At 40.8% G+C, this 16,940-nt stretch overlaps 1 protein-coding gene across 7 annotated transcripts in view; it reads right to left on the bottom strand.

The window, feature by feature from the left end:
• The window catches only part of Nav2 (neuron navigator 2), a 702,797-nt gene that overhangs the window by 255,624 nt on the left and 430,233 nt on the right, over positions 1-16,940 (bottom strand). For all 7 annotated transcript variants that reach the window (XM_048359787.1, XM_048359783.1, XM_048359784.1 and 4 more), the window contains exons 2-3: positions 12,567-12,684; positions 3,204-3,256 (exon numbers count right to left, since the gene is read on the bottom strand). In XM_048359787.1, the coding sequence (XP_048215744.1) occupies positions 3,204-3,256; positions 12,567-12,684 (171 nt within the window). The remainder of the gene's footprint in view (positions 1-3,203; positions 3,257-12,566; positions 12,685-16,940) is intronic.

Genomic DNA, 16,940 nt, shown 5'->3' with positions numbered 1-16,940 from the left:
GTGATTTGGTATGATCAACGAACATAGGTTCACGAACACTTCCTCTGGGGGATCCACACCATCTTTAAGTAAACAAAAATGCAGAAATGGATTTATACCTACTGTTTCTGCGTAGAATCCTTTCCACCCACAGTGCTCTGTGCTAAGCTCTCTTCCTTTCAAGATGTACCTCTCAGGAGTTATTCTTAACTTTCCCCTTGCCTTGGGGGTGGAACAGGCCAAGGTGCCATACACAGGTGTTTATGGTGGCAGCTGCAAAGCTCAATTGTTCTCATTATTCTCTGGTCTCCTGCCCACTCATCTGCTCACCTGTGTACTCGCCTGGCCCATACTGGCACTAATAAATTCCTGTAACTGTCTGCCGATTGACAGGCTAATAGGATGCAATTCCATGTCTATTAGGTTTAGGTGCCTCTGCCTCTGATATTCTCAAGCCTATATTCCAGTATGTAAAAACACATGTATGTTTTCACATCTCCGACCCTTAAAAGGAGAGCACAGCTCAGTGCTGGTGGTTCGTACCTGTAATCCTAGCTACTCAGGAGGCTGAGACCTAAAGACTGAGGTTTGAAGCGAGCCTTGGAGGAAAAGTTTGTGAAACTCTCATCTCCAATGAAACGTAAAAAACCACAAGTTGAGTGATACAGTGCTAGCCTCCAGCACAAAAGCTTAGGTACAGTGCCCAGGCCCAGAGTTTAAGCCCCACACGAACAAAAGGAGAGCAGAGCTTGCAGCTGGGCCAGGGTTTGGTTAGAACAGAAATTGGAACTTCTAGGCAGCTCAACGTGTGAGAAACAGTGAGAGGGGAGGAAAATAATGCCCTCTTTTCCAGGCCTGCTCCTCCCCAAAGCTCAGGGTCCTACCCACTGGCCAGCTGATGAAATGAATTAGCCTGTTGAAAACTGGGATGGCACCCATTCTGCTCCTGCTTTGAAACAGTTGCTTTTGTTCCATTAAAGAGACTGCTGGGTAGATATTCTGTTTTCTTAGGCAGTAATCACATTCACTCCACACAGATTATTTGGCAGGAGTTTGTTACTCTCCCAATATCCTCTCCTCCAAATGAGCAATGCTTGGCAAACAAGAAATAATGGCCATCATTGGTCACCCTAAATAGAGGCTCACAGGAAAGATAACCTAGAAATGGTAGCTTGTACACTGTGTCCTATTCTCAAATAAGTTTCCCATGAGTAGATATGCTTTATATGTTTGTACTTAGCCCCACACACACATACACACTCACATGCATGCAAATACGTACATTCATACACAGGTGTTCTATTAGCCAGAGCAATGCCCAACTTCCTACATGACCCAATGAGCTGTGTATTATGCATTTGCTTCTACTTTATAATGAATACAAAGGACAATAACCCTGCTATCCTTATCATCATCCTTCTCACTTCCTACAGAACAGAACGACTGTGGTGTAAGTTCTTACATATTTTAGGGCTTACATCCTGTTTGCTGAATTATTTTTCTGCTAGGTTTTCCACAGACCTTGTCTCCCTCCCCACCCCTTCCAAGCTGGAGCTCATTAACACAATTGTAGGATTTTACATTATTGCATTCTTGAAAAATGAAAAAAAAAGTCCACAAACACACATACACAAAGAATAAACCTTTGTTGAAAGGTTTATGAAGAGAACACCAAATTGCTTTGCTACTATGGTAGTATTTATAACATATTTGCATATAAAATCAATTGGCATAAGAGAATCCGAGATTATATTTTATAGGCTTTAATGTAAAATTTAGTAATACCTCCAATAACAGGCATATGAAATACAAATGAGTCAAATCAAAGATCAACTATTTTAAAATGTCATTTCTACATATGCACTATAATAGGCCAGGACAAATGCATTGATATCTGTCCTGCAGGGAAATAATACATCTCTTTCATGTGAAGATAACATTGCATGTGTGAAAATGCTTGCACTAAAATTAAGTCTTCTACCACCCAAATTTTCTCAATTATTAATACACTCACTAGACAGCTGCAGTAGCTCTAGCAAAAATAGCAACCAAGCTTTTCAAGAGTCAAAGTAGCTCTGAGATGTCTGCCTGGGGACTATCCTGTGTAAGGAACAATTGTCCTTTAGGTCAAACAAAAAGAAATAAAAAAAATTTAGTAGCATAACTAAAAAAAAAAACAACTTGCTTCAGATAGTAACTGGAAAATGAGCCTCTTCTGTTTTTGTTAATGAAAAACATTGTCAGAAAAGATAGCCTCCTGCCCACTTCTCTAGGATAACAATTTAGAGGATTTAACAGTGAACTCAAGGAATTCTAGTCACTTTGGTATCTCCATGAGACCTGTCAAATTGTGCCCACTCAAAAGGGAGTGGGATGTGGTTATAGAAACAAATTACACTCCCTTTTAAATATTCTGGAAGCACGTCCAGCAAAATCATTGCCTTAAGCTATTACCTTCATGTTTTAAACAGGTATTATCACCATCTTAATAGATTCTGATAATAGACAGTATGTAAATACTGAAAAAAATGTCTGAAGGGAAAATCTTCTACTTAGAGCATCACAATTCACCATTCTCAACAACGATCGTGAACTTTAAGTCAAAGATGATGTGCATCAAAAGAACAAAACAGATTTATCACTCACTACTGGCACTCTATCACACGAGCCACACCTCCAATTCTATAGATGTTTAAAGATTCATTTTTTAGTTTTTAAAGCTGCAATGTTATAGCTTAAATGTATCACCAGCAAGAATACTATTTGTGAAGGTTATGCTGTTGCCTGTTCATTTCATTCACTGTCATTGTGTTGATTTTACATCATTATACCTTTAAAAGCAATCACATCACATGCCCCATTTCTGACCAGTAAGATACTATCACCTCATCTCAGCACTGCACACAAACCAAACAGGACTTTGAGTCTTAACAGTCCATGTGCTAAATATGAATGCATTTGTACTCATTCAGCATAATTTAAGTCTAAAAGCAAGGACAATATTTCATTTTCACTATCTCACAATCTACATAAAAATCACAGCCATTTCAACAAATGCCAACAAATGTCAGAGAAGCAGACCACAGCTACTTGGACATGGCTGTTAGTGTATTAATATAATCCCCTGGAGCAGAGTGTCCGGTGTGAATGTTTTTACAAGATGGTCAGTATCATTTAAGGCAGGGCTTGCTAACATAAACATTCACTACCCACATACCACTTACCATTTGCGATCTGTTCTTTGGACAGCCATTGATGTCTTCAATCTTTTCATTTGCTGAAAAAGGAAATACAAGTCAGCAAAACCATTGCCAGAGAGACACTTTCAGTAGTGATGCTCAGGGCATCTGAAGCCAACCAAGTCCTAAGACCATACTGAGGTTTGTCCAATCAACACAGGCCATTTGAAATACTGAGACACATCTAGCAAGCTTTGGGACTTAATCATCAAGCCGCCGTCCTCCAGGGACAGCTGGGGCAAGGTCGTCATCACTTAAAACAGAGACAACTGCATTGATGTCAGTGTTACAGTGATGGGATGAAGTGGCAGTGTTTGAGACTGGGAAATGGAATGAGTTGTGATTCTGCTTTGGGCTCAAAGAAGTAAATGTCACAGTAACCTCTCTGCAAAGATGGTAACAAACAGTACAAGAAATGTATCCAATGCCTAATGTATGAAACTGTAACCTCTCTGTACATCAGTTTTATAATAAAAACTTAAAAAAAAAAGATGGTACAATATAGAGTGGGTTCAGATACAACTCAGCTCCTGGGGACATAATAAAAGCAATCTCCTGAATTTTTAGCCAGAAATAGCATTAGTTTTGTTTATCCTAATGCCATTCCCAAAGTGCTTGCAAATGAGAATGCAGGAATTAGATTCCAAAATGGTTTGACCAAGACTACATAGCAAGTCCAAATTAGATCAGGAAATATACATGCTTGAAGTCAAAACAGTACCAAGCTACTGAGAACAGTGCAAGAAAGAGGTTACATTTATCAACAGGAAATCAAATACTGACAAAGAGGAAGAATGGCCAAACTTCTCATGGTGAATGCAATTCATTCTAAGGATGGATTCCACCAAAGGTATTTATGGGGAGGGTTGAAGAAAGGCAAGGTGAAACTGAGGGAAAATAAAGGAAGAGGTCACCTTCTCCAAAATAATAAATGCACTTATTAGATGCCTTAGGAAACTGTGGCTCCTCTGTACAACACACTAGTAGTATCAAGAAAATTATTTTTTTTAAAGAAAACAAAAAGAAAAGCAAGATATGTGGTGGTGAAAGCACTTGCTCTGCAGGCAGACACTCAAACTGTATTTAGCTCTAGAGCTTCTTAGCTGTGTGATCTTAGCCAAATCACTTAACCTTTCTGGGCCACATGTTCCTCATGTATAACATGGTAGTTAATACTGCCTACTTCAAAAATAGGAGCAATGAGTAGATAATACTAGTAAAATACTAGCAATACTAGTAAAAAAAATACCAGTAGGTATTCTCTAGTAATATTTTATTTTATTTTTTTTTTGGCCAGTCCTGGGCCTTGGACTCAGGGCCTGAGCACTGTCCCTGGCTTCTTCCCGCTCAAGGCTAGCACTCTGCCACTTGAGCCACAGCGCCGCTTCTGGCCGTTTTCTGTATATGTGGTGCTGGGGAATCGAACCTAGGGCCTCATGTATCCAAGGCAGGCACTCTTGCCACTAGGCTATATCCCCAGCCCCTCTAGTAATATTATTAATCTCACTGTATATATTGATATATTTGTTTCACCTCTGTAAAATATGCAAAATACAAATATTCTTGATGACATCATGTGAGCTGGGGTCATAAATTCAGTAGGATCCTACATTAAGGAACTAAGGATTTGCCTTCTCCCAAACCTTTATAAGCCTCCTCCCAACCCCTTATCCTTATACCCCATGCCTCATACCATACAGGATAAGGCACATTCAGGCCTGTTCTCATAGCACCCCACACCTGCCTCTGTTTCGCCCTTAATCATCTAATATGCAACCTTTGTGTTCTGGTCCTTCTCCTTAACCAGGCTGTGAAAGTCTGGTGGACATGTTTAGTTTATTCTTCACATTTAAGTTCTGTAATTGCTTGCAATATTGAATTCCATCTCATCCCTAACCCACACAGATTTTAATGAATATCATAGCTAAAATTTCCATGAAAAGAAAAGGCATTAAAAACTGCCTGAAAAGGATAACAGAATCAGAATTTCCCAGCCTCCCCCAAGCCTTCAAAATTTTAGAATACCTTAACCTAAATATAGCTCACCATTATCTCAAACTGAATTTATTTTTCCCTAGTGTTTCTACTTTGAGAGACAAGTACAAAACAAGAATGCAAGCTCATACAGGAAATTGGTTAGAAATCTAATCACCAGAGGTAGCCTGGTTAGTACAGATTCAGCCTTCTTTAGCACCTGCCAGAAAAGCATTAGATGTTCACATTTATGACCAACCTGAAATCCCAATCTTTGGAGTTTATGAAATCCCAATCTTTGGAGTTTCAACTGACATTTTCTCAACTCTGCTTACACAAAACACCAGGATAGGAATTATAGAAAGGTGACAAAAAAAATCACCTAAGAGATGGCCAAGGAACAGGATAGATCATAGACATTTGTGCTTCAGTTCACCAGCTCAAGCCAAGTAGCCAGAACATATATTGTCATCATATCAACTCCACAAGAACAGACTTCTAACTGTATTCTTTCCTACCATTACTCCAGAGACTGCCTGGCATAGCAGCCATTCAATGATTTTTTTAAGTGGAACTAAGGAATGAGTATTTGGAACATTTCAATGAACCAAGGTCTTAATGTCTGCTTTGAGACATCTGTCCTTTTCCTTGAAAATAGAGATATGGGTAGGAAGAGAAGAAGAAAATGAATAGCCTTGACAAATGGCATTCCTTCATACATGGGAAATGTGGTGGGCATGAACTTAGACCTTAGATTTTGGCACTCAATATTGGAGAAGATAACTGTGTGGCTCTTGAGGATCAACAAGCAATGTGTCTTCTAACTAGCTACTCACAATGGCCAGGATTCTGGTCAATCCCTAGTACAGCATTAGTCAGGATTAGTGCTGAAAAATATCCCATCATTAGTACTTGTTACAGAAAAGAATGGATAACTATGATCTTATGTAATCATTTGGGGAATTTTAAAATATTTTCTCCACACTCTCTGGATAAATAAAACTGAAGATCGTGAACTAAAGACTCTTCTAATTGCTTTTTAAAACCCACTGCCTAAGCCTAGGCAGTTACACTCTGAATTCAAATATCATAGCCTAATAGTGCCATTTTACATTAGCAAAAGCAAACCTAGGGACGGAATCTATTAATGACCACTTCAAAGAGTCCCCAGGACCACATACACATTACATGGCTTATCCACATTGACACTAAATGCTTAATAAAATGCATTGACCTTCCTATTTTCCAATTTCATATCATTTAAATAATTCTTTCCTACTTAAATTCCCAAGAATTCTCATGGTTGTCATAAATGATTATAGCACTTGAATCAAGCTCTGTTGCTATTGGTAAGAAGGAAGAGTTGGATCTTCAGAGCAAAATTTATTAACTCAGGGTAGGGGGTCTTTGGCTGGAGCCCAAAGGCAGATAACCAAAGCAGCAAAGGTATTTGTCCCTAGTGTTCTCAACTATGATTAAAACCAGCATCTCTAAGAGCCAATGGTAACCTATCCCAGAAGGTTTAAGACATTCTTAGTCCTACTAATGTGATGACTTCTCTGCACATAAGGTAACAAGTTAGTGATTAGAAAGCATCAACACACTTTTTAATGAGTGGCATCAAACTCATTGCTTAAGTCCCCACTCCCACCCACACTCCAATCAATGCATTTTAAAGATTTGCCAACCCATGTTCTTACCATCCTTGGATGTTGACACTTGCCAATGAGGAGAGACTGGCCCTTAGAAATATTATGCTTTACTTAGGGTCACATGAAAAGAATGTACAGTCCCACAGGTTGTCTGAATTTCAGGTGCAGAAGCAGCCCAGATAGGGCTTAGAAAATTAGTGCCCATCAACTGTTTCCATTTCCATTTCTAAGAAGTCTCACTCCTTTGCTCCCCTTTTTCCTCCAATTCTCTTTTATTCAGCCATCTTCCTTCCTTCCTTCCTTCCTTCCTTCCTTCCTTCCTTCCTTCCTTCCTTCCTTCCTTCCTTCCTTCCTTCCTTCCTCCCTCCCTCCCTCCCTCCCTTCTTTCCTTCTCTCTCCTCTTCTTTTTCTCTCTCTTTCCAACCTCTACTGGCATCTCCCCAATGTGACAGCAACACAAACAGATGGAGGGAGCCTGCCTCCCAATTTCATGCTGCTTATCCTGGCCTTAGGAAATTTTGGGATAACTTAGGATGGCACTGTGATGGGCAGGCAGGCAGCTGCTGGCCTTAGGCAGTTCACAAATAAAGATGATCAGACTAACAAGAGGCTGAGTATAGAGATTTAGCCCTTGGCAATCACAGTCAATGTTCTCAATGACAGCAGAGGGAAGCCCGTCTCCTACACAGAAAGACAACAAGGGAAAGCATAGACCCCAAACAACACCAGAACCCAGGAAAGCCTACATAAGATGTCTGGAATAAATGAAGACTTAGGAGAGCAATGCACAGGAAATATACTAACATTAACTTTGAAGTCACACATCTGATGCTATTTTTGGTCTAGAAATCAACTAGGTTGTCAGGCTAAGTCCGAAAATTCACTGTTCTGGACCTAGTAGCAATGCCTACAATGCCTGATTCTGCCTGTTGACTCTCTGACTCTCCTGCCAGTCCTTTTTTTTTTTTTTTTTTTTTGGCCAATCCTGGGGCTTGAACTTAGGGCCTGAGCACTGTCCCTCGCTTCTTTTTGCTCAACGCTAGCACTCTACCACTTGAGCCACAACGTCACTTCTGGTCTTTTTTTGTGTGTATGTGGTACTGAGGAATTGAACCCAGAGCTTTGTGCATGTTATGCAAGCACTGTACCACTATGCCATATTCCCAACCCCCTCCAGTCCTTTTAACACGCTATCTCCTCTGCCAGGAATACCTTTCCTGCCTGCTGCACCTAGCCAACGTCTACTCAAGTCTGGGATCTTGGCTCAGAGGCAAATTCTTCAAGGAGTCTTTCCTTGATTCCTACATCCGCCCCCAACCCCCCTCCCCCCATGCAATGGAGAGTCCAGTTTCATAGCACTACAGGTGTGCAGCTAGGCTTAGAAAGATGCTATCCTTTAAAAAGGACAATCTTGCTACCTTCAACTATTGCTGGGCCTTCACTTAGATGTGTTTACTTTTCAGCTTTAGACTTTGATACAACTCTAAACTTATTTGCAAAAGATGTTCTAGGAATAGTATAGAGAATTCCCATATACCCATTGTAATTTTTGTCTTTTTTCTCTGTATAGGGACACAATATTTTTTTCTCCCTTTCCTCCCCTCTCCTCTCCTTTCTTCTTCTCCTTCTCCTTCTTATTCTTATCATTCTATGTTGCCCAGGCAAGCAGGACCCCCACATGGCTCAAATCATTTTAAAGCAAGCTATACAGATCATGTCCTTTGTCCCTATACTTCAGTATATATTGCTAAAAAAAAAGCATATTGTTTTCCATGGCATAATTATAAAATTCAGAAAAATTCAACATTGACAGACTGCCAATACTGCAATTTTTACTTTTGACTCAAAAACATCTGTCGAGCATTTCATTCCCTATACAGGATATAGTCCAGGATCATGCAGTGCATGTAATTGTCATGCCTCTTTAGTTTCCTTCATCTTGGAATACTTTCTCAGACTTGGTCTTTCATAGCACTGATGCTTTTAAACAATGCAAGACAGTTGTTGGTGGTTAACCTAATGTATCGCAATTTGGGTTTGTCTGAAATTCCTCACGATTAGCTTCAGGTTTTCCATTCTCTGGCTGGAATACAACTTAAAGAGAGACTGTCTTCTTCTCAGGGCATCACAACTACCCTCATTAGTGAAGAACTATCTATCATTGGTTTTGACGTAGGTATATTTGACCTTACAACCAGCAAAGGGACAGCACAGAGAGATTTTGAGACCATGTTAATAACCTGTCCATCACCAAACTTCCTCCTATAGATTTTAGTTTCCATTCATGACTCACGTCTTAACTAATTTTTATAACAATGATTTCAATTCCTTCTTCATTTATCATCAATTAATGTTCTGTGCACTTGGGAATTCTTCTCCCCTTATGTACCTACTTTTTAGACTTATCAATTTATTACCCATGGACTTGTGAATTCATATTTTACTCAAGGATTGGAGTCCACTTTTGTCTTCAATTTATTTTTATGTCCCTGGATTAACACTTTGTGTGGTCACAGAGAGCAGAATTGGTACTTAAAATGGAGTCACTACTAAGGGATTTTGCCTAATGTAAAGATTTTTTCACTTAGTAAAATAAGAGCTGCTATGGTCTGAATATGTATATTTCCCCCCCCCCTCCTGAAAATTCATATCTGAAACCCATTTCCCAATGTGACAATATTTGGAAGTAGAACCACCGGGTGTGGTTCAGTTATAAGGACAAAAACCTCATGCGACGAGGACTCTGACAAATGAGGCCCTGGAGATAATTCTCCTGGCTTCTACTCTGTGAGGACACAATGAGAAAATGTCCATCCATAAACCAATAAGCAGGACCTCAGCAGACACCAAGTCTTCCAACATCTCAATCTTGGACTTTCTAGCTTCCCAAACTGTGAGAAATAGATTCTTGCTACTTATAAGTCATACAGACTGAAATGCTTTGTTATAGCAGCCTGAACAGACTAAGACAGAGTTTTAAAATTCCAAGCTACTTGAAGGGATGGATGGTTATCTGCCCATCACAGAAAGTAAGTAAAAGGCTGTTGACTGCTTTTCATTGAAGCAAGACATGCATCAGGTTAGAGAGTTCAAGCTGTCACAAACCTGACAGTTGAGAGCTGGGAAAGGGAAAAACATGGTATATAGTTTAGAGCAATGGAGAAAGTATGGAATGCTGAGAAGGGGAAATATCCAGGCCACCTGTTGGAAACTACCCAACCCAGACTTGCAGTAAATAAAATTCTTCCCAATCCTCTCAATTTTCCCTGAACATTACTGTGTGAAAGCACTAAGCTAAATGCCCTGGATTCAGAAAAGGAGCAACTCAGACCCAGGCCTAATGAAGGCCCAGGCCGAAAGCCACAGGCAGTGGAATGAGGATAGGCTCCCTCCAGCAGCATCTGGGAGCTAGGTGGCAGAGAGAAATTGTTTTTTTTCTAAAGGAGGAGGTATGTACTAGCCAAAGAACAAGTACAACCACTAGATTTCTGCCCAGCATAAACACTGAGGCCAGAAGGACCCTAATTTGGGGAAATGTTACAAAGATAGAAATATATAGATATAATAATCCATACACACATTAAAAACATGTACCCAAATACGTCTCCCTCTGCCCTTCCTTCCTTCCTTCCTTCCTTCCTTCCTTCCTTCCTTCCTTCCTTCCTTCCTTCTTTCTTTCCTTCTTCTTTCCTTCCTTCTCTTTCATTCTTTTTGCACTCTTTCTTTCTTTTTTTCCCTTTCTCTGAGAGGTTTTTGCCACATAACCCAAGCTAGTCTCAAACTCATGATCCTCCTGCTTCTACCTCCCAAGTACTGGGATTAGTGTGTTCCACCAAGCTACTCAGAGTAAATGCTTTGAGCTGGCTAATACCCAATCTAGGGAAGATTTGCTGACTCTCAGCAACTCATTTTCTGGGGCCCAGTGCTCATCTGTCTCTCTGTCTCTCTCTATATATCACACACACATATACAAGTCTCACACACACACAAATATACACACACACACTAGTAGATGTGAGCTCTAGTATAGTAAAGTTAGGGGAAGAGAGGCAGCTGATATCAAGCCTTACTTGGGGAGTTCCTGGCCAGTGTAATCCTCGGCTAGAAACCTGAGGGAGAGAGACTAAGTAGGCTGGACTTATGCCTAGGCTGCTAATATGGAATGAGTATCTCGAATCCAAGATCCTAGGCCAGCTTTGGACCATGATCCTCCAATCTATATCCTCCTGAGTAGCTGGGATTCAGGCATGCCACCACATCAGACTTGTTAGTTGAGATGGGGATCTCACTAGCTTTTTTCCCCTAGTCTGGCCTCAAACTGAGATTCTTCCAATGTTCAACTTCTAAGTAGCTGGGATTATAGAAATGACTACAGCCAGCCCTGTTAACTTGCTTCTAAACTAATAGAATATGGCAGCCGGCAGCCCACTGTGCCAGTAGACTCACTAAAAAAGTGAGTGGCCCATGTGGTAAGGGGCTGAGAGAAACCTCAGGAGACAAGGGCCAAAACTAATTACAAGGGGATGATTTCCACCAACAACTGGTGTGAGTATGCCCCCTGATGAAGATATGACTTTGAAGATACCTTGACTATAACTCTGCAGAGACCCCCTGCTCAGCCCTATACCACTGATACACAGACACTGAGTGAAAAAGAACAGGTATGTTATTACAAGCTGCTGCATTTCTGGCAATTGGTTACATAGCAATAGAAAAGTGATATAGGGAATGAAAAGGAGAGAAAGAGAGAAAATAGCTGCTAGTCTTAAGAAAGCAATCCTAAAACAGCATGGAAATGTCTCGCTCTGAGCAGCAGGTGCAGTCTCAACGTTTTAGCATAGACTGTGTTTCTAGGTATCATCCCAGACTTGAGCAGAGCGACAACTATGAAAGGCTACTTGTTTCTCACACTTGAAAGATAAACAGCTCTCCTACAGTAACACATGCTGGAGGCGCTGGAGTTTCTGTCCTTTTTCTGGGCCTTCTCCCCTTGGTATGAGTCAGCTGCCAAGACTGCCAGCGACAGCAATCAGCCTAATGCTGTTTAATTGACCTCCCGCCTCCTCAGTTACTCTGAGCTCTCAGGCAGGACCATGGGGGAGCTTCACTTCAGGCCTGAGGCAAAGCCATGGCCAGCATCCATCTGTCTTCCTTCCCTGAGTGATCCTCTTCTCCTAACTCACAGCCAAAACATTAAAAAAAAAAAATCCATTTCTCAAGTTCCTTTCCCTTAGTACTAAAAGCAGAACCTACCAACCGTCTCTGGAGTTTTATCTTTTGACTTCTCATACCTAATTAGAGTTGGCAGGATTAAACCAGCACCATATTCCTTTTTTTTTTTTTTAATTTTCAGAAGAAAAGAAACATGCATTGGGGGAAAAAGATGAGAGCGAGAAAAGATAGTATGAGGCAAGAAAGGTACTGAGTGCCCCTCCTAGAAACCATCAGCATTTCCTTTAAGCCCTGGGAAAGACTGTCTTCTAAGAAAATCAATCATGATGATGATGGTGGGATGTGTGTATGTGTGTGTGATCTCAATGAGAAAAGCAAGCTAGTCCTCACATAACTGAAGTCAAAAGGCTCAACTGAAGTCAAACTCTCAACACACAAGACAGCAACCTTGCCTTCTTAGAGATATCAGTTTTTATCCCTCCATCCATTAGACCCTTCAGTATAGGCTCAGCTCTAACAGATGAGCCATCAAGGACAAACGAGAACTTACCCACGACCTGGATGATCTGAGCCAAGAGCACACCATCCGTCACATCTTGCTGGAGGTCTTTGATAAGCCGTTTATGGCCGGATTTGGCGAGATAATGATTGGCCCAGTCCGTGTAGATCTGCAAAAAAAAGCACAGAAGTAACTTTAGGAAACCAGTCTGAGCCCATCGCAGGATTTGAGGCAGCTGCCTGGCCAGTGTTTGGCGAGCTTCTGGGGCCAGCCAGCACCATTAAAATTCAGAGCATTGTGCCCGACAGGGCATTCAGCTCACCATAGCAGGCTGTCGCTATTGAGAGATCTGCCGTCAAGGCCCATGGAAAAACAAAAAAAAAAGCGTCAAAACATGCAGAGGCCTGAATGGGATAGCGGACAAGGAACTAAACAGTCTGCTCCAGACGGTTTAGAGAGGCTGTGGCTCTAAACACAAGTGAAGTCTCCCCCACTTCTTCTCATCTTTTTCTCTTTATGAAAAAAAGCGTATGGGGAGGTTACCACCCAAAGGGCATCTTTGAACAAGCCATTTCAGGATAAGAAGAGCTATTGAGTTAGTGAGTTCTCAGGAGCCTGGTCCCTTGTACAAAAGCCAAGAAGGAAAACACAGTGCCCCTTCAATTACACTTGTGTGAGAGCAACTGGTTACAGCCCCACCATCACCTCAAATTTAATTGGTTTAATTTAAAAGTCAGACATTTTCACTGTTGGGCTTCTGTGTACAAAATCTAGCAAATCCCAACATCTTTAATAAATACAACGATAGTGTGCGCAGCACCTCAGAAGGTAAAAGCTGGGTCACCTTAGGGAACATGACAGTTGAATCATCAGAGCAAAAGAATATATTTTTCCCCCAAGCAGGTCAACAAGTACAAGAAAACTCTAACCTGAAAGTTTGCTTCCCAGTTATCAAAGACAAACAGAATGAAATGAAAACACTTCCTTATCTATTCAGAGAGCCAAGTTCACAGGATATGTGAGCTAGTAGCAGAAGGTAGCAATGAGTATGTGCAATGTTACATAGCTGCACCTCTCAGTGACACAAACAAATGACTGCTCAAAACAGAAGTGGTCCCCTTCAGTGGCTAGAAGCAGTAAATTTACATAATAATCCATGTGTCTTCACATATGGACAATTACTATCATCCAAATGATGATCCAAAGGGTCTGGTTCAAACATCCATGCATTCATGCATCACAGAGCATCATTAACTTCACTCTCACCTTGATTCTTACCCTCTATCCTTCTTTGCCTGGAACAATCTCACACAATGGGCAGCTGCCCTCAGAGCTCCTAGAATAGGGACCACATCCAGGCCTTTCTAGGGAAGCAGGACCTCTGGCTGCTCCATATGAGGAGGATGAGCACCTCATCATGAGAGGTGATGAGGCAAAGCTACATATTTTAGTTCAGAGTTGAGAGTGACAACTCTTGATTCTCACTAGCGGCTCCATCCCTCATTGCAGAAGCTCATATGTATAGGAACATTCTATTTTACTTCTCATCACTAAATATTCAGTCCTGCATGTTGGACTCCTGCCTCTCAAGTGCCAAAGATAAACAATATAGTCAAGCAAGATCATTTTGTTTATGTAATAAGCACAGAAAAAACAAACTGAAGGTGCAGAGAAGCATCTTGTTAATTTGCAATAGCCAACCTGAAATTTAAATGATTGTTAAATTACTAAGAGGGAATAAAGACAACTATATAAAAAGGAAAAGCAGCAGACTAGGTCCAAGTACCATTTTTGTAAGACCCACTGGGGTAGGTATTTGGTCTGTTTAGTTCAGTGATTCCTACATGTTCCTACAATCGCACAGGCACATTAGTCTTTCCAAGCATATATACAACTGAGGATAAAGATGGATGGATGACCTAAGGTAAGCTGCTAAACTGTCCCTGAAGCTAAGTTTTCTTATCTGTAAAATGAGTCAAACACCATCTACTTGTCAGTTATGAAGATTGAGTGATACAATAGATTTGGAAAAGAAATGTATAACAGGAGTTTCATAAATACCAATTAACATATGTAGTTCCTGCTAAAGAGGCAGTTGTTTTAAAATCTATAAACTAGTTTACACCTAATTCATTTAATCTTCATTCTGTGAGGTAGAAACTATTACTGCATTTGTTTTTGTTTGTTTTAGAAGTGCAGGGATCCCCAGGGCCTGGCACATTGCTAGAAAACTGCTCTTCCTTTTGAACCATGCTTCAAGTTTATTGTGTCTACTTTTCAGAGATGAAGACAAAAGTGTAGAGAGGCAAAACAACTTTGTCTAATGTCATAGCAAGTGGCAGAGCCAGCTTGATGCCCAACGCTGACTTATTCTAGACACCCTTAGCCATTCTGTAACATTGCTTCTCCGAATAAAATGCACAACAGCCATTCCTCCCCATGACACTCTCCTGCTGGTAGTAGGCTCATTCCTCTTTCTAGTTATGGTCTCACTAAAGGAATTAATATTTCATAATGCAAAACTCAAAACCTACTTTCTATATGCCTTCCTATCTAAATGTCATCTATCAAGTCACACAATCTTTCAGGGTTTGAATTCAAGGACAGTCTGAGCTACACAGTAAAAACAAGGACTGAAGAAATAGCTCAGGGGTAGAGCATTTGCCTAGCACACACAAAGATCTGGATTTGATTCCCCTCTCAACAACAAAATACTCTTTTCTCTACTTTAATCTACCTGTACACTGAAATTAGATCAGACTCGTACTTTAGTCAAATTGTCTACTCAAACAATTATCCATGACTCCCAACTTCCCACTAAAGGCAAACTTTTCATACTGTGATAAAGCAATCTGTCCATCCCCTCTTCCCAGAAAGCATCTAACGCTTGCAGGGGAGGGAGTGTTTGTGTGTGTGTGTGTGTGTGTGTGTGTAAAAAGAAAAAACACAGTCTTTGGAATTTGGCCAAATGAAGTTAGCCTTGGTCCTGAGCAAGTTAATTTCTAATAGCCTTGCTGTTTTATCTTCCATTAAAAGTGGACTGTGCCAAATATATCACAAGTCAAACTGACCTAGCCTTTTGCAGGCTAGCCACCTATTTTTGTAAACAAGATGCCCTGAGAAACACCTACTTTGGGTCTCTGGTTGCTTTAATGCCACCAGAGCAAGCTGAACAGTTGTAACAGAAACCTTTGGGCTAAAGAATCAAATATACATACATATACATATATACACACACATATAGACATGTCAAATATATATTAAAAATCAAATATATATGTATATATATTCTAGCTCTTCACCTAAGATGTTTGTTAGTCTGCGGTCTAAAAAGTGAGATAGCATGCTTACATACATCAAATGCTCAGTAGTAGTGATTATAATCACCCTGTGGTAAACAGGTCAGCCTCTCTTGTCTCTGAACTAATGCTACTACTGCTACTACTACTCACCCTGAGTGCCCATCTAGTCCTCTATACTTGACTCCAACTCCAATGCCCATCCCCCAATGAAGTCATTCCATTTCCTGATCAAACCCTCAGCTGCATTTATGAAGAGCTCATGAAGTACTCAGACATTGGCATCAGTTTCTCACTCCCACTGCCAAATGTTGGCAGTGACTGTCTGCCCCACATCTGCACACTTGACAGTACCTTGTAGGGGAGTTGGTACAAGGCAGGAGGTTGGTAAGGGGTTTCTAGGTTAAGCTGAACAGAGAGAAAAAGGGTAAAGTTTGGAGAACTGATTACACATGAGCTCTTAGTGAATTCTCAAATCAGACTCCTCTTATTGATTGAAAAGAGGAGGGAGCTAGGAAAATAAACAACTAGCACTACCTCATTAATCAGAGCCTATCTAACAAGGATCATTAATTATCTGCAGTGTCCCCTCACTTCCCATCCCCGGCTCTGCACTTTCCTAGTGACATGAATCATAAAGAAAAACCACCTATCATAGGCATGCTAAACATGGACATAAATCCAGCTCCATCTCTTTCACATGCTCTTTCAGTAGCTTGTGTAAGGAAAAGCATTCTCCCAAGGGTTACCCTTGAAAACTAAGCCCACGGCATCTTTGACCATTACAAACTCCACCAAGTTCAGTGACATTTATTTAAAAGATTTTAAGCCATGATTAAAGCAAGCAGTCTTCTTCTCTGAGTGCCTGTTATCCAGAAGGGACTTCCTCAAAGTCTTTCATTTTCCCAAATTATGGTGACTTGAGGGTTGCTCATGCTTTTTTGCAGGAACCAGCTGATCCTGGATCCTGGCTTAACCCTAGGAGGGTATCCATGAACTTGCAACAGAAACTTGACAAGCCCCCAAAGAACATAGAGCAGGAAAGAACAAAACCATCTCCAATCACCAAACCACTCCAAAGGAGAAAGGATGGCTTCATACTAGCACCCCTGTCTGCCCTTCTCTC

Source organism: Perognathus longimembris, chromosome 13 (assembly GCF_023159225.1).
Source record: "Perognathus longimembris pacificus isolate PPM17 chromosome 13, ASM2315922v1, whole genome shotgun sequence".
Taxonomy (NCBI): Eukaryota; Metazoa; Chordata; class Mammalia; order Rodentia; family Heteromyidae; genus Perognathus; species Perognathus longimembris.
The sequence above is the reverse complement of the archived record's forward strand: the minus strand, read 5'-3'. Positions and strand labels throughout refer to the sequence as shown.